The 23,281-nt window shown below is 50.7% G+C and overlaps 11 protein-coding genes across 11 annotated transcripts; 6 read left to right on the top strand and 5 right to left on the bottom strand.

The window, feature by feature from the left end:
- Positions 1-238: 238 nt before the first annotated feature.
- TRUGW13939_08496 (uncharacterized protein) lies at positions 239-1,389 on the top strand (the record flags this gene model as incomplete). The annotated part of the gene is made up of 3 exons (XM_035491630.1): positions 239-287; positions 413-633; positions 691-1,389. 3 exons carry the CDS (start codon positions 239-241, stop codon positions 1,387-1,389), a joined length of 969 nt encoding a protein of 322 aa, XP_035347523.1.
- A 258-nt stretch (positions 1,390-1,647) lies between these two features.
- TRUGW13939_08497 (uncharacterized protein) lies at positions 1,648-3,947 on the bottom strand (the record flags this gene model as incomplete). The annotated part of the gene is made up of 3 exons (XM_035491631.1): positions 1,648-2,203; positions 2,264-2,983; positions 3,046-3,947. 3 exons carry the CDS (start codon positions 3,945-3,947, stop codon positions 1,648-1,650), a joined length of 2,178 nt encoding a protein of 725 aa, XP_035347524.1.
- Positions 3,948-4,748: 801 nt separating this feature from the next.
- Positions 4,749-5,062, top strand: TRUGW13939_08498 (uncharacterized protein; the record flags this gene model as incomplete). Its single annotated transcript, XM_035491632.1, has 2 exons — positions 4,749-4,920; positions 4,968-5,062. The coding sequence occupies 2 exons, from the start codon at positions 4,749-4,751 to the stop codon at positions 5,060-5,062; spliced, it is 267 nt and encodes an 88-aa protein (XP_035347525.1).
- A 116-nt stretch (positions 5,063-5,178) lies between these two features.
- On the top strand, positions 5,179-6,524 carry TRUGW13939_08499 (uncharacterized protein; the record flags this gene model as incomplete). Its single annotated transcript, XM_035491633.1, has 3 exons — positions 5,179-5,654; positions 5,705-6,124; positions 6,185-6,524. 3 exons carry the CDS (start codon positions 5,179-5,181, stop codon positions 6,522-6,524), a joined length of 1,236 nt encoding a protein of 411 aa, XP_035347526.1.
- A 169-nt stretch (positions 6,525-6,693) lies between these two features.
- Positions 6,694-7,443, bottom strand: TRUGW13939_08500 (uncharacterized protein; the record flags this gene model as incomplete). The annotated part of the gene is made up of 3 exons (XM_035491634.1): positions 6,694-6,903; positions 6,966-7,319; positions 7,381-7,443. The coding sequence occupies 3 exons, from the start codon at positions 7,441-7,443 to the stop codon at positions 6,694-6,696; spliced, it is 627 nt and encodes a 208-aa protein (XP_035347527.1).
- A 306-nt stretch (positions 7,444-7,749) lies between these two features.
- On the top strand, positions 7,750-8,566 carry TRUGW13939_08501 (uncharacterized protein; the record flags this gene model as incomplete). Its single annotated transcript, XM_035491635.1, has 3 exons — positions 7,750-8,109; positions 8,215-8,382; positions 8,438-8,566. The coding sequence occupies 3 exons, from the start codon at positions 7,750-7,752 to the stop codon at positions 8,564-8,566; spliced, it is 657 nt and encodes a 218-aa protein (XP_035347528.1).
- A 282-nt stretch (positions 8,567-8,848) lies between these two features.
- On the bottom strand, positions 8,849-9,350 carry TRUGW13939_08502 (uncharacterized protein; the record flags this gene model as incomplete). The annotated part of the gene is made up of 2 exons (XM_035491636.1): positions 8,849-9,007; positions 9,075-9,350. The coding sequence occupies 2 exons, from the start codon at positions 9,348-9,350 to the stop codon at positions 8,849-8,851; spliced, it is 435 nt and encodes a 144-aa protein (XP_035347529.1).
- A 627-nt stretch (positions 9,351-9,977) lies between these two features.
- Positions 9,978-12,365, bottom strand: TRUGW13939_08503 (uncharacterized protein; the record flags this gene model as incomplete). Its single annotated transcript, XM_035491637.1, has 1 exon — positions 9,978-12,365. The coding sequence occupies one exon, from the start codon at positions 12,363-12,365 to the stop codon at positions 9,978-9,980; it is 2,388 nt and encodes a 795-aa protein (XP_035347530.1).
- A 1,715-nt stretch (positions 12,366-14,080) lies between these two features.
- On the bottom strand, positions 14,081-17,097 carry TRUGW13939_08504 (uncharacterized protein; the record flags this gene model as incomplete). The annotated part of the gene is made up of 4 exons (XM_035491638.1): positions 14,081-14,790; positions 14,860-14,879; positions 14,946-15,138; positions 15,429-17,097. Coding segments are annotated over 4 exons (2,592 nt in total), but the record flags the coding sequence as incomplete, so codon positions are not given.
- A 1,667-nt stretch (positions 17,098-18,764) lies between these two features.
- On the top strand, positions 18,765-20,837 carry TRUGW13939_08505 (uncharacterized protein; the record flags this gene model as incomplete). Its single annotated transcript, XM_035491639.1, has 6 exons — positions 18,765-18,819; positions 18,878-18,945; positions 19,006-19,173; positions 19,232-19,833; positions 19,889-20,509; positions 20,570-20,837. 6 exons carry the CDS (start codon positions 18,765-18,767, stop codon positions 20,835-20,837), a joined length of 1,782 nt encoding a protein of 593 aa, XP_035347532.1.
- Positions 20,838-22,097: 1,260 nt separating this feature from the next.
- Positions 22,098-23,261, top strand: TRUGW13939_08506 (uncharacterized protein; the record flags this gene model as incomplete). Its single annotated transcript, XM_035491640.1, has 2 exons — positions 22,098-22,309; positions 22,367-23,261. 2 exons carry the CDS (start codon positions 22,098-22,100, stop codon positions 23,259-23,261), a joined length of 1,107 nt encoding a protein of 368 aa, XP_035347533.1.
- Positions 23,262-23,281: the final 20 nt, after the last annotated feature.

Here is a 23,281-nt window from a genome sequence, read left to right on the forward strand (position 1 = left end):
ACACATATACCACATAGCCAATTGTATCATCAATCCATCTATTCATACCTGAAATAAATAGTCGGCTATATGACGTTGCCCAAAACGGCTTCTGCGTCGGCCCGCCGAGTGGAGAAAAGAAGCCGAGGCCAATCAGGACTACATCTTGTTTCCTGTCCACATGGACGCTGCTTCTGTTTTTCCCTCTGTCAACTCTTGTATATATGCCAGCTCTTGATATTGTATAGCATCAACTGCCATGGCCTCGTCACTCGCTAGGAACTCGCTCAGACGAGCGCTGCTCTACGGTAAGTAAGCCATCATCACATTCGGGGTATTCCCCGCATTTGTCTATTCCCAGTACCGTAGTATCAAAAGCTATGGCTATGGTTATGGCCAATTGATTCTGCCCCCTACTAACAGCTACCTCCAGTCCCTGGCTCGTCCCAGAGATTCCTCGACAAATCCCGTTCTCTGGCAGCAGACTGTGTCGCGTATGACCTCGAAGACAGCGTCACTCCGCACAAAAAGGCCGAGGCCCGGCAGCTCGTGCGGAGAGCCATCGACGAGTCGCCTCCACCACATATTCGCGAGCGCGCGGTGCGCATCAACTCGGTCGATAGTGGGCTGGCCTTGGGTGATCTGACCGAAGTTGTAAGCTCAACGGATTCACTCTACATGCATTTGACCAGAAAATTGATTTGTTGATAGTTGAAATCGCCAAACCTGACAACCCTTGTCGTCCCCAAAGTCAATTCGGCTTCAGACCTCACTTTCATCCACGATGTCATCACGCATACTCTAGGCGACTCGGCGTCTTCGCGGCCCCCGATTTCCGTTCTGGCTCTGGTCGAGTCTGCCAAATCGATTACCAATCTGAATGAAATCTGCAGGGCCAGTCCTCTTCTCCAGGGCCTGATCTTTGCCGCCGAGGACTTTGCTCTCGATCTAAGTATTACGCGGACGCCATCACTGAGTGAATTCTTGTTTGCGAGATCGGCCATTGTGACCGCTGCCAGAGCGCACGATCTGCCCTCGACAATCGACCTGGTCTGCACATCGTACAAATCCGCAGACCCAGCACACAAGGGCCCGCCACCGGTGCTAGAAGAAGAGTCTCGAGGCGGAAAGCGACTAGGGTTCAATGGAAAGCAGTGCATCCACCCGACCCAAGTCGAGACTGTGCAGCGCGTGTTTAGTCCCGAAGCTGAAGAAGCCGAATGGGCTGTGAGAGTGGTGATTGCCGACGCCAAAGCGGCGCAGGCGGGCAGAGGCGCGTGGTCACTAGATGGGAAAATGATTGATGTCCCCGTGGCTGAAAAGGCCAAGGCGATTGTACGTCGAGCAGAGGCGTGCGGATTGGATGTCTCTAGTCTACGGGAGCAATGGAAGGGACAGGAGCCCGAGTAAATTTTAGAATTTGTTTTGCATATCAGGTCTTTCACTAAGCTAGCTAGATCCTTCGCTATACCGTTTGTAGGTAGAATTGAGAGGAGATACAGGACTAATTCGGTCTAAATGCCGTAAGAAAATCGCCAGAAAGAAGAAAACATAATAAGTAATTCATAAAGGTGTAGGATAGCAGACCTAGACGACCTGTGGATTTGCGTTTGTTGTTGTTTTCGCCCAATATAGTTGCGATGAGATCCGATCAGGGTGAGGGTATGATCACTTTGGAGCAATATCTTCACGTTTCAATAGCTGAATCTTTCCAGTTGTAGGGGCTGTTTGTCGTTCGCTTCCCTCGGTCTGGCTGTCGGTTGCACTCTGTTTATTCGTCATGGATTTGTCATAACTCGTTGGATCGATCCCAAGTACACCGCCGACGTATCCCCCGCGTTCTCCGGGGACGCTGAATTCACGAAACACGTACTTCCATTCATGAAGCCACACCTTGACGGCCTTTCCGACCTTGTCTTTCCCGTTCTTGGAGTGGTGCCCCGTGCCGGTGATGGCATACAGTGTGCGTTCTTCATGGGCGTGTTTCAGCAGTATTTTTTCGAGGTAATCGACGGCTTCTTCAGGGTGAAGACCGTGGAGATCGACGTAAAGTTCCTCACTGGCATCATCCAGCCCGTTGGTTGTAAGGTGCTGATTACGCTCATCATAAAGATACCGGGCCGCCTCCCTATGACATTTCCGCATAGCTTCGTTTTCGGCTTGACCCCGGAGCGACAAGGCCTTGGCAGCTCTCGAGTCATTGCGATTCCACGCCTGTGCAGCACTGGATTGTGTGTGTGTGAGAACGTGATCAACAAAATGGTCCGGGGGAGAAAAAACTTACCTTTGTAAGAATTTATTACGCACGGTGCCATGGCGTATGGCATCCGTGCGGTATTTAATGTATTGCTGGTTGGCTCTGGCGCCAGTCTCGAGCCAAGGGATATTCTTCGGCGCTGGAATCGCCATGGCTGCAGCGCTGAGTTCTCGTGCTTTCACGCTTTCCTTCCCAGGTTTTGCGCCTTTGGCCTTGACTGCTCCTTGCGGAGACATTCGGACTACATCAGCCAGCGAACTTGGTCCGATATCTTTATTATTGTTATTGTTGTTATGGCCACCTCTTTTTCCATGGTGTTTCTTGCCCGATGCTTTGGCAGACACGGCCGAGAGTGTTGGGAAAGCTTCCGGGTCATCGACTGATAGTGGAGACGGGTTCATATCACGTTGTTGATGGCGGCTTGTTGGACGAGAGTGAGGACGGCTTATAGTCATACCGTTGTTCCTTCGTCCTCCCGCCAAAGGTGAGGAACTGCCATTAGGGTCAGTGACTAGAACGTGGTTTGGGTGCTTTCTGGCATATGGAGATGGCCATTGTTCTACGCCGCCTGCGGAAGACTGCAAAGCCGGAAAAGCGTCGCGGCTGTTTTCTAGCTGGAAGGATGCTTGGGGACTGGAGGCTGGTTGACTAGGTCCATCCGTGATGTTTAAACCGCCTATCGTACTTGTGGGATCATGTGAAAATGGGCATCCATCGCCAGCTAGACAGTTCCCCATCACCCAGTACCTGTTTGTCGGGTTAGTTTTACTTTTTGCTTCTAAATGAATATTCATTTCCCGACGCCTTACTTGCAGATATGACCAGTCAGATCGTGACTGTAACTACAGTCCGCCCTCAAACACGCTCCCGTCGATAGCCAGTACTTGCACGGGGGGGCTGGAGAATTGCCAGACGGGGTAACCGGGCGTGACTGGTCCATTGTCATAGATTTGCCGATGAGAATGCGGCGACCGTCCGACTTTTGGTTATCCTGCTTCGAATCCTGTGAAAGCGCGGCAATGGTAGCGCCGAGGTCGTAACTATGTGCTTCCAAAGCCGTTTCAATTTCTTCGTTGGTTTTCTTATCTCCTAGCACTGAGCGCAGAATATCGTGGGGGCTCATATCGGGTATGAATTCAGGAGCAGAGGCGCTCAGTCCGCCGATGGAGGAGGTTACACTGGTGGCATCGTCTGCGACCAGCCAGTCGACGTTGGTTTCGCTTCCAAAGTCGCCGTAGGCCTCGGACGTGGGGCTCTGATCCGAGAACTCGTAGGCGTTCAAGCTGGGCGAGTGTGGGATAGGCTGCGCGAAAGCCAGTCGAGGCGAAGGGCGCGGAGAGGTGAAAGGGGAAACGGTGGACGAGCGAGGGCCTCGTGAGAGACCAACGCGGGCAAGGTGAAAGCCGGAAGGACCCGCTGGGCTCGTACCGGTCATCGAGGGCGATGACATTGGGGTAGCTGATCGTGCGACTTGCCATGGCGCTGGCGACGAGCGGCGGATGATGGTGTGTCGACTGGGAGGTGACGCATCTGGCTGGGCCTGGTTGCGCTGGCGCCACAGGATATCCAGCACCGCGTTTTCCAAGGCCGGGCCTGCGAGGGTTGTTTTCTGGCGCAGCAGATCCTCGATCTGCTCGGTCTGCTCCTCATCGTCGAGATCGGTGTTGTGGAAGATTGACTGGCAGAGGTCAAACAGCTCGTCGGAGGCCATGCTTGGGGGTCCCGCTAAAGCCGGGAAGTCCTGGAGAAGCTGAGAAGAAAAGAAGAAGCAGAAGACAACAAAACAGGCTAGTGAGCGCAGTGAGAGAAAAAGAACAAAGATGCAAGATGGTTGGGCTGAGTTGGCTGATGCGCGAGTCGAGTCGAGTCGAGACGAGTCGACAAACAAGATGATAGTCTGGCGGGGGGGGAAGATTCACAGGGGCAATGACAATGACGCAGGAGGGCCAGGCATTAAGGTACCCAGCAATAGTCACATTGTATCTGGCGTGTGCAGTGCATAATATCAGAGAGACGACAAAGCAAGAAGGAGACGAGGCGCGACAATCAACAATCGACGGGCAAACAATGGAGAAGGTGAGGAGGAGGCTAAGATGGGCACAGCTGTGGAGGACAGATGTGGGTTCAGCGCGAAGATAAGTAGCGCAGCACTAGATCTGTCGAGACTCTTCGCCTGCACGGCGCGATTGGCCGCTTTTTCTCGCTCTGCCAGCTTATTGCGTATACTCAGTACTGTGTGTTCTTGCGAATATGCGATAGATACACTGGCCGAGGCCACCCCGCACTAGGCCACGCCATTGTCTGAGAATCCGACCAGCGCGCGCTCTGATCACTCATGTCTTGACTGTGCAGTACAATGCCTGATCTCGTCTGCATTCGCCAGAAGCAGCCAGATCCAGGCTCTACACAAGATGCCAATAATCATCCGAAACTCGCCTCTGCCGTTCTCTGTGCAGCGTCTAATTCTTGTCTAATTCTTCTCTTATTTATGAATCCCAAATCAAGCAAAACAATGACGTTTTCATCCGGTAACGCCAGAACGCGTAATTCTACGGGCCAAAGGCTAAAGAACCGGCGACGGAACGGCCCTGTGACAGTACCGGTAACGATACGCCGCCTTCTCTCAACCTCCGCCGGCTCCGAGAAGGCTGTGCTCAACTTTATCACAACTCCCATTTCTCCCAGTATGCACTTGCGCTGACGGTGCAAAGTCAAGAGCTGACACTATCAGCACCCTCCGGATACGCATTAACCACCGCATCCTTCTCGATTACACCATTACGCATTCCCCATGACCTGTCGGCTCAACGAGAGCTAGGAACATAGCTCTCTCTCTCTCTCTCACCCCGATCCCACCGAGATTTCTTGGGCTCTATTTGAAGTCGCAACAGTCAATAATAGTCACCCTGCGCGCGAGCCCACAATCCCCATTTAGAATAGAAATGCCTGCCGACTACGAATCTACCGCCCGGGCCCTGTCCCTTCCAGTCTCCGAACCCCCCGAAGAGACCGAGTCGCCCTTATTTGCCGGCATTCGTCCGCCATGGAGTCAATCACCATTGACGAGACGCGGCTCGCTGCCTCTCTCCGCCAGAGACGCAGTCTCATTCCGAGACCGCATGATCAACAAGGCCGAATCCATGCATCGCACATTGAGGGAACGGTGGAGTAAGATGACTCTCAAGCAGAAGCTTGTAGCCGCGCTGGCCGGATTCTTGAGTGCCGTGGCAGGCTTGGCGTTTATGATTTTTGCTGGTCAGATCTTTGTCTGGCTAGGACCGGTCGCTGAGAAATGGGAGCACGCGCCCTTGGCCTACTTTGTCGTATGGGTGTCTGTCATTCTTGTCTCGTTTCCTCCCATGGTGGGCTGGTCGACACTGGGCACTATTTCTGGCTTTCTTTTTGGCTTCTGGAAAGGGTACGTCTTTTGTGGTCTTTCTCTTTCGTGAGATGCTAACCATGCTGCAGATGGATTGTTTTCTCTACTGCCACTGTAGTTGGCTCGACTCTTTCTATAATATTATCACGCACGGTGCTGTCGAACCTGGTTCATCGGTTGCTAGAGCACGACAAACGATTTGCCGCGCTTGCACTGACACTCAAATATGACGGCCTCAAACTTTTATGCATGATTCGACTATGCCCCCTGCCATATTCAATTTGCAATGGCGCCATGTCGACGTTTCCCACTGTCCAGCCACTCAGCTACGGGCTGGCTACTGCAATTATATCGCCAAAGTTTATGGTGACTGCTTTCATTGGCAGCCGGATACGAGTGTTGTCGGAGAATAACGAAGAGATGAGCGCGGGATCCAAAGCAATAAACATTATCAGCATTTTGGTTTCTATTACAGTTGGTATTGGCACTGGTATATATATCTATAGGAGGTAAGTCTATCTTTGCCATATCCGTTGTTTTTCCCCGCAACAAACACTAACAAACATCAGAACGCTGGCGCGTGCGCAGGAGCTCGAGGAACAAGAACGAGCCGGCATCCGACAATCATTAGACAACGACCACGCTGCAGGGCGTCGTCGCCATAGCTTCTCAGACGACCGGGACGAGAACACAGCGGCCACAACGCTGGCCCGCGATGAGGAGGAACGGCTTGGGTTTCACGATTTTGATGAAGACCATGTAGACCTTGTTGTTGAGGGAGATGACTTGAACGTTCACGGCAACAGACCGTACCAAGACGAGTTCACTGATAACGACTCTGATGTCTTCCAAGACGGTGACGGGCCGGAATCGGAATCTTTCGGTCTCCATACCCACGTACGGAATTAGAGAATAAATGATGTTCCTGACTTGAATTGTATATCTTCGTATTGATGGCTTCGTAGTGGTTTCATCGTAGATGCGATCAATTGATGTCGGCTCTGGCAGGAATCATTCGTCCAATGCGACTCCAAGTCTCATCTATCAATAGATAGATCCTAGAGTCATTGGCAGAAAATTATTTAGACCTTTTCTTTCCTGCTTTGTTTCCGTACTTTTTTCCATCACCTCCGCCTCCCCCTCCGCTTATGCGGCCACCACCACCAGATATACTGGTAATATTACGCACGTCATCATCTTGCGAGCCGCGCTGTTTCTTCCTCTCGGCCTTTCTCATGGCTGCTGCTTGTGCCGGGTCCGTAGAATCCTCATTTTCATCTTGCTGTGTCTAAGGCAATGTCAGCAAAGGTTTCTCCCCCCGAAGCCAAGTCACAGTAATAGTATACTCACCAAGTTATAAGCCTTCTTTTTTGGTTTGAAATTACCAAAACTCATTCTCCCACTATCTTCGAATTCACCATCCAGTGAATCAGCCGCTACAATAACGGGCTGTGCCGCTCCAGGAAACCCGCCAGAGCCGTGAAAATTCAAAACCCATTCGGACTCGCCGGCTTCGGCTGCCTGGCGAGCAACTGCCTCTGCACGTTTTCGTTCCTCAGCTGCGAGAGCATCATTGACGGCTTCTAGATCGGAGTTGGGCGCGGGGCTGCTGGGTGCGGACAAGCGCGCTCGCTTGGGCGAGGGTGTCTGAGGGTCGTTGTCGATTGATGCTTGAGCAGCTGAGGCTGCTGATCTTTGCATAAACTGGTATGCGATGTTAGTATACGAATAATTGAAGTCATGACCTTTCTTTCGCCTGTCGTACCTTCATTGTGAGCAGCCGGGAAGACATTCCCTTTGCCGCTTTCGGCGTTGTGTTGGCAGACATTGTGAGAGCGTCTTGCGTAACTTTGTGTGCTGTAAAAGACAAGCCGTAAATCCTTCTCTCTCTCACACACTCGATACGCGGCTGGGTTTGTTCGTGTCTTTCGGAGAAAAGACGAAGAAATAATTATTTGACAATAATTTCATGCACGAAACGGCAAGCGGGTCGCTGCCCAGCGAAGTGATTGGCCCCACCCGGCAGCCGCCGAGCTTGGTCAAACCTCGAAACTCCCGCCGCCTTCGCCAACATCAACGTTGACCTCCTCCTGGGAACCATCGCGCGACAGCAGGCCATACCACCCCCGACACAATGCTCTCCTCAGCCAGGACCCGAATCGCCTCTGCCGCGCTGTCGGCCGCTCGGCCCGGGCGATTGGCTACAACCAGGGCCTCGTACTCTGTGAGCGCCTCTCGCTTCAACGAGAACACCCTCCGGCCCAACGACCCGGCGGCACCCAGAAAGCCCGTGCCAAACGTCTCTGCTACCAATGCCGTCCCTGTGGAATCAGTGGGTGCTTTTGATGGGAGACTGGCCGAAACCCCCGAGGCCGGCGAGCGCAGTCGCGAGCTGCAGGCCCCTAACCGTGCGTCGACCTGGGCCAAGAACCAGGCCCCGAGAGAAGAGGCCATGACCGGTCCGCGATTCGAGCAGACAATCATGGAGCTCCAGGTGAGTTTTTTGCTGTCTGGGTTAATTGACCGGTTGAGGAAGGGTCGCCACCAATTGGGCCAGATCATCCTTGAATCACACAGCTTCTAACGATACTGCAAACAGCCTCAACCGTATGCGGCCATCGAACTCATTCATCAACAACCCGTCCGGTGGTCAAAGAGCCGAGTTGTCTCTTGCGATGGTGGCGGTGGTCCCCACGGCCACCCACGCATCTTCATCAACACCGACAAGCCTGAGATTGCTACATGCGGATACTGCGGTCTTCCTTTTGTGCGTTGAGTATCTTCCTATACAGCTATAATACTCTCGAGCTAACAAGAACCAGGCCCAAGAGAAACACAAGGCCTACCTCAAGTCCCTGCCCAGCACCTCATACCCTCTCGAACCTACTGGCCACCCCGCCGAGGTGGAGGAGTCTCAACGAGTCACCGATGGGGCTTTTGAGCAGCGATGAGCACTAGAAATATATCATCATTCCCGTCGTGCTTTTGAGTTATTTCCCTTTGTCAGTGGCGTCGACAACTGATTTTCCTTTTTTCCGTCTTGAATTTATGAACCAGAGAGCATGCTCCATACAATTGTATATTTATCTGAAGAGCATCTAAAATCTTAGACAGTAGCTTTACCACATAAGAATCTTGGACCCTCCATACTAAAGTCGTTGACCCAGATACTAACGCCGTATACTGATTTATCCGTTTAATACTATCTCTCAAAGCCTCTGTCGTTGTTCAAGTCAATTCTTCTCTCCCTGGATGGTCGCAACCACCTTTCTCGAATGCCTGCTTGCTCGAAACTCCAAGTACCAAATCCCCTGCCACGTGCCCGTTGCCAGACGCCCATTCGAAATCGGAATTGTCACACTTGCTCCCACGAGCGCTGATTTGATATGTGCCTGCCATTTAGTTCCAATCAGTATTGCCATTTCTACCAAGTAACTAAACCACAAGAGAGAGTTGTACCGGCATGTCATCTTCCCCCTCCGCACTATGCCTATACAGGTTCCCCTTCTTATCATACGGCGCAATCCGATCCAGCGCATCGCTCATATCGGCGCGCACATCCTCGTCCCAGTTCTCATTGAGCGAGAGCGCGCACGAGGTGTGTTGGATGAATAGCGTGAGGAGGCCAACTTTGTAGTTTTTGATTTCGGGCAGTTCGTTGAGCACAGTGTCTGTGATGAGATAGCTGCCGCGAGAGCGCGAGGGGAGCGCGAATTGTTTCTGGAACCAGGACATGGTTGCTGTTGATGGTGGTGGTGGTGGTGGGTGGGAGAAAGGCGATAAGATCAGAGTTGGAAGACGGCCGATGAAGAAGCCTGGGAAGAGGGCAAAGAGGATTAGCGACTCTGCTATTGCGAATTTCACGAAGAAAGAGGGCATATAAAAAAAAATTGTCGTGAGGTGGGAGGAGATGTCTAATTGACTTTACGTGGATGAAGTATGGTGGGGAACCATGTCCCGCTTCCGACGTCATTTTGTCTCCCGGCTTACTTAGCTTGTTTGAGGTTTGAAATGCCAATCGCATTTGTAGTATTGCTAATTGCTAATAGCTAATAATACACTATTTGCTAGGGGGGAAAAAAAAGAATAGGCAAGGAAATCGGGATTCGTCTTGATAGCCAAATCCAACACATTCCTGCTGTTTTGAAGTGTAAACTCTCCAATAAACTCCCTTGAGAATGCCAAACGTGGATCGTGATTCGTACAGTGAAGTTTCCGGTCGTATTAGTTTTAAGAAGCAAGGATACCGCCTAGCTGAACTTGGTAATCGTGAAGAAAAAAAATCATGAAAAAAAAGGTTATGATTGACACCTGATACAAGAATTGATCAAATGCATGGCCAAGACTCTGAGAGATGGCGTGTTATGCTTGCCGCTCTATGTTTCGCAGTAGACTCCCCTCGGCAAATTGGCTCGTGGGCGTCAAGTCAAGTAGAGGACGAGTAGCCTGGCGATGGCCGGTTGCGACTCCACGACCAACTCCCGTGCTGGCATGTACATGGCCAGTCTGAGCCAGGAGACCGTTCGGCATGAATGGAGAGTTGGATGAGTTTGAAAAATCGCGTTGCTGTGTACTCCTTACGGTATTACCCCGACGTGGAGCAATCGACGCAGCGGACGACTCGTTGGCGGTAGATGGCCGAGCCAGCTCTCGTTTCCATGTCGTTGCCGGTGGGATGTCAGGCACTCCGGGGATAGACTCGTATCCGGTAGCACCCTCCACAAGGGGCACACCTGCTTCGATTCTAACTCCATGGCCTTTTCGTGAGTGCTGAGGCGGCTCCTGATAGACGGGTGTCAAGTCGATGAGCGGTTTAGGCTTCTGACGAACAGAGCTTGATCGAGAATGCGAGACTCCCTCAGGCTGGTGAGGCGCGCGCACAGCGTGATGGGTTGAAGAGTTGCTAAGAGCGTTCGAGGACTGGCTGGGAGGTGCTTGATTCATGTTCATCAGGAGCCCGTGTGACATGAAGGGATCGTTGTTATTCGCTTCTCTAGCCTCACGCTCACGCTGCGCAGTCTGCCTCTGGCTGTATGTCCTGCCAAGAAGACTATCTGGTGAAAAAGTGGCATCATCATCGTGATCAGAAGAAGAGATGCTTAGAAGGTCAACTTTGGGCAGATTGGAAGGAAATGCAGAAGGAGGAGGTGCATTTTGTCGCGCTTTTTTGTTGCGTAGGAAAAGATCTCGCGTGTTGGCAGGTGGATTGGCAGACTCGATGCTGTGCTTGTCAGATCCTTTCCCATCAATGTCTGCATTCCGACCAAAATCCACCAGCGGCTTCGAGCCCAGCTGAAAGGGGAGTGAGTCGGTTGGTTGCTGGTGTCCATAATGGAGTGGATCCTGCAAGTCTGTTGGTAGCAAGCTGGTTTGGGTGTTCATTGATTCCTGGTACTTTTCATCCAGCTTCACGACATGCGCAAGGTACCAGCTGCGCCAGCCATGCACAGCGTCGTGCCAGCTTTCTGCTACGTTGGAATCGTTTGTCGCAAAAAAGTGTACAAAGTTTTCCGTAGAAATAAACATGGACGACTTCTGCTGGCTCTTGACGGCAAAGCAGATTTTTTTAGGAGGCTTCAACTTTTTCGAGAGCTGATGAGCGCTTGGCGTGTAGATGTCAAAGTCGGAAATGTGACAGATGTTAGTGAAATCCTTGGCCTCTTTTGCATTTGCCTTTTTGGAAACCACAACCTGTCCATCAGAGCGCAGAGTGACGTAGCGTTTATCCCATTTTCCGGGCTTTGATGAATGGTAAAGATAAAGGGTGGCGTCAGCAGGCTGCCTTGATGGTGCAGCTTTCAACTCCAAATTTTTGTGCTGTGGAGACTCGCAAACGACGAGCGAGTTTGCATCGTCGGTTGCCCACGAGTTCAGAACGTCGCGGATATGCTCGTAGCGCCGGAGGGGTCTTTCGAGGCCGAGCGAAGAGAAGGTTTCGAGCAGAATGGCAGTCTTGGGATCAATGCGCTCAGACAAGCATGCAACGGTGGAGTAGATCAGATCCTTGGCCCGGGTGGTCGGCGTCACAGGCAGATCGAAAGAAGTCGAGTTGTACCGGACCAAAACCCTTCGTTCGCCAGCAGCATTGACAGCCGACAGAGGAGCATCGATGCCGGGGACAATGCCTTTTCCATTGGGCTCGATGCTGCCCTTTTTGACGTCTGGGGCTCGCAAGGGGTCGGCGGAGGTCTTTTGGCGCGACAAGCCCAGCTTCTCTTTCCACGAGGCGCGTCGTTGGTGGTGATGGCTGCTCTCCGGCTTCAGCAGGTAATCGCGAGATGCAGCAGGCGCACGTGCAGCTGCCGGCTGGGGTCCTTCCGCCATGGTCAGCGTGCGCATGGCCTCCTCCCGCAGTCGCGCCTTCTCGGCCTCGGACAGTTCTTCTTCTTCTTCTTCCACCTCCTCTTTGCTCTCGGTGCCTCTGGAGCTTGTCTCGTGGCTCTTCATGCTGCTGCCAACAGCGCCATGCCATGTCTTGTTGACAGGCGGCGGAATGTGGTGGTTTAACGCGGGCATGGCTGGCAGCGCAGGGCTGTCTACAGCAGCAGTGCCCGTTGCTGCGGTTCTGGGTCGGCGGTATCGCGACATGCTGCGTGCAATTGTGTCACTCTTGGGCTTCGCAGTCGTCTCTGGACAGGCGCCCCCTTGAGCGTGGAGCTGTTTCTCGGCAGCAGCAGCGCGACGGACGGATTTGTAGCGAGAGAACTTGGGAGTGTTCCTCACCGGGTCATTTGGTGGTTGGGTGTCCATGATGGGATGATTCGTGTATTGTGGCGTGCTAGATTGCGTATGTGAGCTCCAAATCGTGCCTCTGTGCTGAAATTATGCTGCAGGATCGTGGATGTGAAAAAGATGTGCGGCAGTTGTGTAGGTGACACTTTTTATGCCTCGCTAGCACAACAAGCCACGCCCCTCAAATGAGTCAAACAAAGCCTCAGACGACAGGACAATGAATAGACTATGAGCTTGTGAGATGAGGTGAGACTACCGTCCAGATGACCCAGTCTTGGAGAGCAACACTGCTCTGCTTGTGAACACTGCTAATGGGTAGTGTTTCTTTTATTTTGTGAAGATATTGATGCAGATGCCACGATGCGCCTATCTGACCCCATCCCTATCAGCATTGTGGAAAGAATGTTTGATGCACGATGACACAAAGAAAGGCATACTTACTAGGATAGCATTCCCTCACCCTAGCCATCACCATGCCAGTTGAAAAGACCAGGGCACAGAGCGCCTCCTGTAATCGACGTTCACGTTGAGTGGGAGAGCAGAAGCATCCTTTTTTTTTTTTTTCCTTGTTATGGTTTCTTGCTTGCGACAGCGGGCTTGGCTCGAGAGGGGGCAATTTAAAAAACGAGGGCTAGTGCTGCAAAAGCGTCCCACCGGCCAATCGCCTTGCCCTTCCGGGTCTTTTGCTGCAAACAGGAACAACTTGCTGGCCTAGTCTATCACTTTGCGCCCTGTCTGATTGCCCGATTGTCTTCTTCTACATGCTTTTAGTCTCTTTACACTACCGGATCGACGCTTGCTTTTTTCTCCAGCCTTGAATCAGCCGCGCTAGGCTCGCCCTCCTCCACTGGTGGTGGGTCGTGTGCCTGACCCAACTCTGAGAACGGAGCATTTGCATCGAACAAACGGTTCATACACACTGAGAACGGAGGACTCGTCTGGTGCGACATGAAAAATCTACGACGTACAGGTCGGGGGCAGCCTGGAGTGTTACCACAGGTTTCACAAGACCGTTGGCGTTGGCTGTGACTGGCCATGGAAGAAAACCTGAAAGTCCAACACGAGTTTTTCCTCCCTCCTATTTGCGAATTGCATGCTTAGCCAGTGCGCCAAGCTGGATATAATGCAGCGCTCCCCGCATTAGTCTATGTTTAGCTTGAGCCTGTTTGTACCTGATCATCCACGATCTGCATCGGTGGATCAATGTCTTACACATCAGCGCTTTTGCTTGTATCGCAATCGGATTGAGCTCACATTGTCTTTTCTCGTTTTGTTAGCCGTGAGAATACCGGTTTAGACCACTTGCTACCGCGTATATTACCGCATGCTGCAAATACGACTTGTACAACGATTAGCGCCCTGTCACACGGTTTGTGGCTTTTGAATCGAACCGACCGATCGTTCTAGACTCCTAATACGGGTCTTCATTGTTCAGTGTCCACTAACTAGTCAATGCGGCCTGTGAGTGGGTAGATCGGAGTATTTTCTATTTTGTCTGACTCGATCTTCATTAGACCAGTCATGGTTTGATCTGTTTGCAAACTTGGGATAATTAGAGCTCAATAATAAATTTGACTTCTATATTCCAATGCTCAACTTTTAGTCCGACTATTACAAACAGATGATATGTAGCCATCTACTATACAGCCTATTTTTTCAGATAATATGACCTGAGTCGATCAGTCAGCCTTTATTTCGAGAAAAAAAAAGGGAATGGACGAAGAAACTAACCACCAGTCGTCAAACCGCACTGCCTTCACGTTAATGCCGGTTTCTTTCAGCACCTTTGTCGATAGCTGTGTGTTGTACGGCCTCTGGACGGCGGCGTTCGGGTCGTTCCCCTGTTTGTTCGCAATCATCCCCGGTATCTCCACGCCCAGGATCTTTGCGAATCGCTGCGCGATTTCATACTTGGTCATTCTCTCCTCGGCAGAAAAGTGAAGGATCTTGGGCAGCGACTGAAGATTCTTCTTATCCTTGATATACCGCACCGCGATATCGTTGCACACTCGACCCACGTCTTGCGTGTTTGTCGGAAACCGCTGGGCCCAATCGTCCATCTTGAGACCTGCGTCGGCATTCTTGGTCTTTTCGACCGCGTCGAGGATCGTGTTCACTGCGCTTTCACCGTTTGTCTCGCTTGGCCCGTATAGAACAGGCACTCGGAGCACGACGCCGAGGCCGCTCGTCTTGGTGACGTCTAGCACGGCCACCTCGCCATCACGCTTCATCTGTCCGTAGATATTCGTGGGTTTTGGCTCAGCATCGGTTTCATAGGGTGCTTCACCCTCGACACCGGGGAATACGTAGTCTGTTGAGATGTAGATGAGCAGGATGTCGCGAGACGAGGTGAGTTCTGCCAGGTATCGTGTTGCCTCAACATTGATTCGGCGGGCTTGTTCCGGATTGTTTTCACAGGCATCAGGCTGGCGGTTTGCGGCACCTTTTTAGACATAAGATATTAGCAGTTTGGCTAAATAATAATTGCGAGCGCAGTAAGAGGAAGACAAACAGTGTACAACAACCTGCGGCCTAGGAGAATTCCCAGTCAATTAGCCTCAATTAACACCAAAGTTTAATAAAACAAAACTATCTCACTTGGACTCGTCCAACAGCCTCTTGATCTCCTGCGGATCCTCCAAATTGATCTTGAGAACGGTGGGCGGTTTGGCGCGGTTGAAGCCCTGGCCGACAGTCAACCAGCCGGCCTGCTTGAATGCCTTTGTGACTTCGCGCCCCAGAAGGCCGGTAGCCCCGGTGATCAGAGCTGTATGAGACATTTTGTAGGCAGCTTGGATGAGAAGAATTAAGAATTAGTAAAGTGAAGAAAAGTGCGTGCTGGATGCTGGATGCAAGCTGGAATTATTGCGTTGCCCCGCGGTGGGGACAAGCTCGATGCGGATGACGTCTACAGTCGAACAAGCTCTTTATCCACTATACACCGGAGTGCGACTAGAGAATGAAGAGGAAAAGAAAGAAGTCTTTTTATTGGCAGTTATTTACAACATGGAGCAGTTATAGCAGGGTATACATCAATTGGGTCTAGATATATTTGTACGGATTCATAATCCCGTTCTATACCATCATTAGCATCCGAAATACCATGCATAGTATAGTAGTAGTAGTGAGAATGGAGACTTACCGGGTCATAAAGATTCTTCAGCTGCTTCATCAGCTTGATATTGGTCTCGTTCTGGCTGTAGCCGATAAACTCCTTCTTGGCAACTCCGAGTCCGTGCTCGGCACTGATGCTGCCATTGCGCTTTGCGATCCATTCGTATACCCACGGCTCAATGGCCTTTTCGACCTCCTTGGTGTATTGTCGGACCGAAACGTTCAAATGCAGATTCGAGTCTCCCATATGACCGTATCCAACAACAGCACGGACGGGGAATGAGTCGTCGTCGCCCACGAGCCCTTTCTCAGTCAGACGGGCTTTGCAGTCGTCGACAAGCTGGTAGAGCTCAGGCAGGGGGATAGAAACGTCGTATTTGTAGGTTCCGCCGAGATGGCTGAGGGCTTCGGTGATGCCTTCACGCCACCGCCAGAGCGACTGCACTTGTGTTTCGTCTTGGGCAAGGACGCCGTCTGCAACAATGCCTTCGCCCAGGACGTGCTCGAGGAAGGTTTCCAGCTTGGCGATGTCATGCTCGGCATTGGATCCGCTGGTTTCGATGAGGCAGTAGAAAGGGTGCTCCCCTTCAAGAGGCTGTTTGTTGCCAGTGGATTGACGCACCAACGCCTGGCTGCGACCGTCCATCAATTCAAAGGCAGAGAGGATTTCCGAGAGCTGGCCCTTGGCTTCACGGAAGGCTTTGCGGACCTGTTCGAAGCTATCCAAGCCAAAGTACGCAACATTGACGGCTTTTGGGCGAGGCGGGCAAATAATAGAGACACCAGTGATGATACCAATAGTACCCTCGGCACCAATCAACAGCTGCTTGAAGTCATAGCCAGTATTGTTCTTGCGCAGCTTCGACAGGCTGTCTACGATAGTTCCATCTGGTAGGACGGCTTCCAGTCCCAGCACAGTACCGTGAAGACTGCCATAGCGAAGGAGACGGAGACCTCCAGCGTTGGTCGCGACGTTTCCACCGATATGGCACGATCCCTTGGCTCCGAGGTCCAATGGGAAGAGATGGCCTCGCTCGGCGAGATACGAATCAGCAACCTCCAGAATGACACCTGCATCGGCAACAAGGACACCGGACTCGTCATCAAACGAGCGGATCTGGTTCATGCGAGCTGTGTTGATCACGATCTCATCAAACACAGGCACAGAGCCTCCGACCAAGCCCGTGTTTCCACCCTGCGGCACAACGGCCAGTTTGTTCTCATTGCAGTACTTTAATATCTTGCTCACTTCTTCCGTAGTCCCGGGCTTCAGCACGAGTCGAGTCTGTCCGCCGTATTTGCGCATCCAGTCGCCGTTGAAAGGCGCGAGGTCGTCCGTGGCATCGGTGGTAACGCCATCGATAATTGCCGATTCGGAGCCGAGCAGTTCTTTGAAGTGCTTGACATGCTCCTCCGTCACCTGCGCAAATGTAGGATCTCGCTTGATTTGAGGATACGCGGCGGCGGTCAGTTGGATTTTCTTGGAGGCGTCAGCGGGCGTGGCGGCCGTGACGCTGAAAGGGCGCGAGTTCGCGACCGCGATCGACACAATCGACGACGACGGTCTTGGTGAACAACGATATCTAGGCACTCGAGCCCTCCGCAGGGCAGCTGTGATACCCCGAGAAGTCGACATGGTGTGTTGTTGTGGCAGTGGAAGATTTTCAAAAGTTGTAAGCACCAGTCGTCAGACGCGGGAAATTTGTAGTATCAGGAACAGCCGCCGCCGGTTGCGGAGGCTCGGCTGATTCTCGGAAATGCACCCCGAGTGAAGTGTTTTCCGACATTATTGACTTTATTTATTGCTGCATTATCTAGACAATTTCGGAAATTGATCTGACTATTGTCAATTGCATCTGCATGCCAATATTTTATACTTATATGCCTATCCAATGTTTTTTTCATGATATGCATGGCAAGATCTAGCATTTGAACTACATATCAATATATAAATGTACTCCGATGTCAGGAACTTAACTACCTTGATATTCCATTTCACTATCAACATCAATTGATTGAATCATTCTATTTAATCGACATACTTGTGTCGCTGTGGATCAATTTTACCTTCCCTTGTTTCACATGTTCGCTCCATCAATCGGCTGGTTAATCTCTAAGTATATTCGTGATTACAAGAAATTGAATTCACTGCACAACATTGAAAGGTTGCTCCATGGCTAGGAACATTTGAATTGCTTGATGAAATTTCCTTCGTCCTGCTTGTTCAATGGCCTCCAATAATTATTGTTCGACACCATCGGCAATATAAATAGATGTTTGGGGAGTGGGGGAGCGAAGGATTACGCTTGTTACAATCCCTTGAAGGAGCTAAGACCCCATTGTGCATCGTTTTTACCCCAGATTATAATTAGATTGTAACCAAATAAGTGTGACTCTGGTTGCATCTGTGGCATTTTCATTCATCCCACTAAGCGGCATATGCAATGCACAACAACACAGCAAGGAATGCCTTTCTGGTATATCTTGTCGTGAATAACCGTCATCGTGTGACCTTCCATCTGCAGCGACTTGAGGCTATAGCAGTATAGCGTAACATTCCATCTGCAGCTGTAAAAACAAGGATCAATTGTGTTTTTCGAGGGATGACAGTGGCGGGGATGGCTTCCACGTCCTACTGATATCAGTCCATGCGAGAGCTCCGCATTCCAGTGGCTAGCGTGGTAGATAGCCTTTCTCCGACGCCAGTTCGTGACGATTGATAGGAGAATGACACCAGGTGATTGATGTCTGTCATGTCATGACTCGTGAAGACAGTTGGAAGTTGGACCTCGAGCTGTTGATATATAGCAGCACGGATAGCGAGGTGCAAGAATCGAAGAGCGCAAAGAAGCAGTCGGAGCTGCAACGATAAGATTCCTTCCCATAACGCCGAACGAGAGCGGCCAATAATTGAACTTAAACAGGAGCGAGTACAGAAGATCTGGTCGGACCATCCCTTGATTGAGTCAAATCAGTCTCGAGCAGGCAAGGCGCGGCCGATTATTGCAGACGCACTAGCCGCATCGGGGACTAGCGCGGCCCGTTGCTCGGGGCGACCGTGTTTCCTCGGCGGAGAACCGAAGCTCACCTCCTCCTAGTGCTCTATCGCAGCTGCGAGCTCGTCGGGCTGGAAAACTAATTGAAATAATTACACTTCTCCCCCCTTTTCCCTTCCCCGATCGCAGACTTCCTGGCCCTTCCATCTCAAGCGCCGGTTCGTTGCTGGAATTCTTCTGCGCTGCGTCTTCCCGGCACTACAGGTTGTTGCTTGTTTATGCGGTGCAATTGGGCTCTGCGCACAAGATGGCGGTCGACAGCAGCATGGCGAGCCGATACCAGGTGATGGAGGAACTGGGCAGTACGTTATCCTCCAATTGGTCGAGTGTGTCTCAGTCACAATGCTTACGGTCCTTCAGGTGGTAGCTTCGGCACGGTTTACAAAGCCATTGAGAAGGCTTCGGGGGATATTGTGGCTATCAAACATGTGAGTGATTTTTCTCGTCTGTCTGACTCTGCCCGCAACTAACAATTGGCTGCTCGCTAGATCGATCTAGAGTCGAGCGAGGACGACATCGCCGAGATCCAACAAGAAATCTCGGTCCTGGCCGCATGCGCAAGTCCCTTCGTCACCCAATACAAAGCCAGTTTCCTGCGAGGTCACAAGCTATGGATTGTCATGGAGTACCTGGGGGGCGGTTCTTGCTTGGACCTGGTACGTCATCGAGGCCTTGTCATCCGATCGAAAGGTGGAATTTGCTTACAGGTTCTAGATGAAACCCGGTATCGTCGATGAAACATACATTGCGATTGTCTGCCGGGAACTGCTTCTTGGATTGGACTACCTGCACCGAGAAGGAAAGATCCACCGCGATATAAAAGCAGCCAACGTTTTGCTCTCGCATTCCGGAAAGGTCAAGCTGGCAGATTTCGGAGTAGCTGCCCAGCTCTCCAACATCAAGTCGCAAAGAAACACATTCGTCGGAACACCATTTTGGATGGCGCCTGAGGTGATCCAGCAGTCGGGATATGATTTTAAAGCTGATATTTGGTCACTCGGTATTACCGCTATGGAACTGGCGAATGGAGAGCCACCTCACGCCAGCACGCACCCGATGAAAGTGCTTTTCCACATCCCCAAAGCCCCGGCCCCCCGCTTGGAGGGCAACGAATTCAGTCAAAGTTTTAAAGACTTTGTCGCCCAGTGTTTGATCAAGGATCCTGATCGCCGGCCGACAGCAAAAGAGCTTCTCAAACACAAGTTTATCCGCTATGCAGGAAAAACAGAGGTATTACAGGAATTAGTCCAGCGTAAGCAAGACTGGGACAATGGAAAGGACTTGGAGGACGATACCAGATATTATGCTGAGACTCTGTAAGAAACTCGTGGCATGCAATGTTTTTTGTATCGAAACTGACTCTTTTGCTAGTACTACCTTTACACCGAAAGAAGAAGATGACGATGGGTGGGTGTTTGACACGGTCAAGGCACCAACTATGAAGAAGCCGTTTATTGCCCAAGACTACTGCGACGATCCTTTTGTGACGACAGAGGAGCTTAGTACAATGACTCCTCAAACCGTATCCAAGCCAGTTGCGAACTCGACTGTGCGTCGGACGCCTGCGGCAGAGCAATCCCCGTCTATTAAACGGGCCAACACAAAGCGCAGGTCCAGTGGTATCAAACAGCCACTTGGATTGAACCTGAGTTACGGAAACAGTCCTTCTACTGTGCGCCAGTTCCGCCGAGTATCAGACCGCACTACGAACGACTCGGCACAGAGCTACAACTATCCCCCGGGGATGGACGAGAACGCAGGCGCCAAGACTTTGTTTACCGATCCTGTTCCTAACAGCAAGGAGGCCCAACTAGGACGAAGGGCATATAGCAAGGGAATCGGAATTGCTTGCCAGGAGATCCTATCAAATACGGGAGACCAGGAAAAGAGAGAAGCAATCTCGCGGCTGGCTGAGGCTTTCAGTGACCTAGAGATGGTTGACCCTGAGGGACTTTACCATATAATTAAGATGTCCAACGAGAAGATGCAAAGGTAAGAATTTCTCTGCTGTTGACATGGCCAAGATTTTTGACAACTAACTACTCGGCTCAGTGATTCCAAGCTTTCTTCACTCATCCCCGAGCCAGTGCAATCGGGATCGCCTCAGAAGCCCAAGCTCGTCCTCGCTCAGAACAACCCTCATCTCAAGAGTCACCGACGTCGGCAGTCCGAACAGATCCCGGTTGACACGAGCTTGAGCCCATCACTGGCCAACTTGCCTGGACAGAGCGCCCCCGGTATGGACCACACCAAACAGCTAGCTGATGTCCTTTACCAGCGATGGAGTGAAGGCCTCCGCAACCGATGGCCGGCCATTTAGGCATCTCCAATCCTCAGTCCGATATACCCTCTGTTCTAATACCCGCCTTTTCCTTGTCCTATATAACACAAGAGTTCCGTTCATTGTATAACATTTCCGTCGTTACCCGAGATACCCGACCCATCCTCTCTTTTGAAATTTTAAACACCGCCGAAGCAGATATTCGCCGTTGGCGCCACTTATGCCTCACCTATACCTACACTCTCACTCACCCTCTCACGCTCACTCTCTCTCATCGAAGAATGACTCTTCTTCTATAGTTCATCACCGCTTTATGAGATGCTGTGATCATTTCTTCCTGGAAACCACTGTCCCCCAAATGCACACTGCACTCCGAAGCGTGTCCACCATTGTATTATTGGAGTTCGGTCTCATGATTCGCTTCTATCTTCTTTTCTCCAGGAACTTGCACGGGCAAGTTCGTCTGAGAAGGTCAAGTTTTAAATTTTCTTCTTTTTTCTCTGCTGATATTTTGGTCTCATTATTTGCCTCAAATCTTTTTGTACAACTTTCTAACCTGATCGCCCCTGATGTTTGTTGCTGCGCGGGAGGCAGACTTTTAATCATCCAGTCGGCTTGCATTTTGGTGTTTTCGGATTCTTTGATAGATATTGCGGGACGCCCTTGTGTACTGTATTTTTTTATGCTCATGTCCATACGTTTAAGGTGTTATTGGAGGACGTGGACGCTGTGCAGACAGATAGCTATGTCTGATCGTGCCATGTATGTAGAATAGACAGAGAGTACCGAATTAAAATCATTCTATATTTAATAGTATTTTTTTCAAAATCTGACTGGTATCCTACATGTAGTTAGGAAATAAATCATATTTCGCTGGCGCCATCCTATCTATCACACTAACAATTCCAATTACCGTACTCTTTCGCGTTCCATGAACCGAGCAAGAAAGCGTAGTCCTTCATTCCAATGGCTTGTGCGGGTCGATCATTAAGTGCCCAAAGCTTTTTTCAAATTTGATTCTTTTTCGAGTACGACGCTAAATCCAACTAGAGCTCTTAACGCTAAACCCTTTTTTGTAGAGAGAGTCATCAACAGTGACTCGCCATTCATTAGGGCAAGATTTTTAGAGATACAAGGTATCGAATGTAATTTTTACAGAGATTTTAAATAGTCCTAATTACCAGTGGAAATCGATCATTCCTTGATTCCTCTCCTCTCGAATTCTTGCCCAACTATCTATATACAGCTAAAGGAACGGCCAAAAATTGACCTATCGTTTATCCAAGCCCATCCATCATCATGACAGACAAAAACCCTAGAGACCAAAATCCGACTATGAAGTCCCTCGCAATCAAGGAATACTGCACGCCTGATCAATACGCCATACTGACATTGCCAGTCCCAAAGATAGAACAAGCGGACCAACTGCTCATCAAAGTGCATGCTGCATCCATCAATCCAATAGACGTTAAAGTAGCTGTTGGCGTTGCAAAACGGGTTCGGTCTGAACAGTAAGTTATTCCCAACATAACAAGGAAAACAAATTCTCATTGCGGTGTGCCCACTAGGTTCCCATTCAAAATCGGATACGATGTCTCCGGGACCGTTATTGCAGTTGGAACAGAAGTCGCCATTTCCTCCCCCGATCTAACACCCGGTACTGAAGTATACACTCGTCTCCCAGAGGAATGCCGGGGTGCTGTTTCGGAGTATGTCGTCTCAACGATTTCAGCAACGGCAAAAAAGCCTCAAACGATATCTCATGCCGAAGCTGCGTCTATACCGTTGGCGTCATTGACTACCTTTCAGACATTCGAGACGGCTGCCGAACATTTTAGGGATAGTAATGGTTTGGCTGGCAAGACGGTACTTATCCCCGGAGGTCTTTCAGGAACGGGAACTGTGGCCGTTCAATTGGCCAAGCGGGTGTTTAAAGCAGGGCGAGTGGTCACCACGCTGTCCACATCAAAAATCGGCCGAGTCAATGGACTACTTGGGGAAGACGTACTAGATCAAGTGATTGACTACACCAAGCAAGACCCGTTGAAAACCATTACACCTGGCTCAGTGGATTTTCTGTACGACACCATGGGTCAAGGCGTCTCATACCTCCCCCTTATGAAAAAGGGAGGCATCATCGTGTCCATCAGTGGACCACCATTCGGACCAGAATTGAAAAAGATTATGCCAATGATGCCGACGGGTATTAGATGGATGCTGAATGCGGCCGGTGGTGTTCTTCGGTTCAAAGCGTACATGTATTCTGTTACTTATACATGTCAACTCATGAAACCCAGCGCGAAAGACTTGAATAAACTGGCTGGTTGGATTGATGAGGGTAAAATTAAGCCCGTGGTCGGCCTAAAGGCTGCCTTTGGTGATTTGGAGAAGGTGCGTGAGGGTTGTCAACAAGTCTATTCTGCAAAGGGCGGTATTGGGAAGTTTGTCATCGAGATGGATTAGTTAGCTAATCGGTTATGTAC

The sequence above is a fragment of the Talaromyces rugulosus genome, chromosome IV (assembly GCF_013368755.1).
Source record: "Talaromyces rugulosus chromosome IV, complete sequence".
NCBI classification, from domain to species: domain Eukaryota; kingdom Fungi; phylum Ascomycota; class Eurotiomycetes; order Eurotiales; family Trichocomaceae; genus Talaromyces; species Talaromyces rugulosus.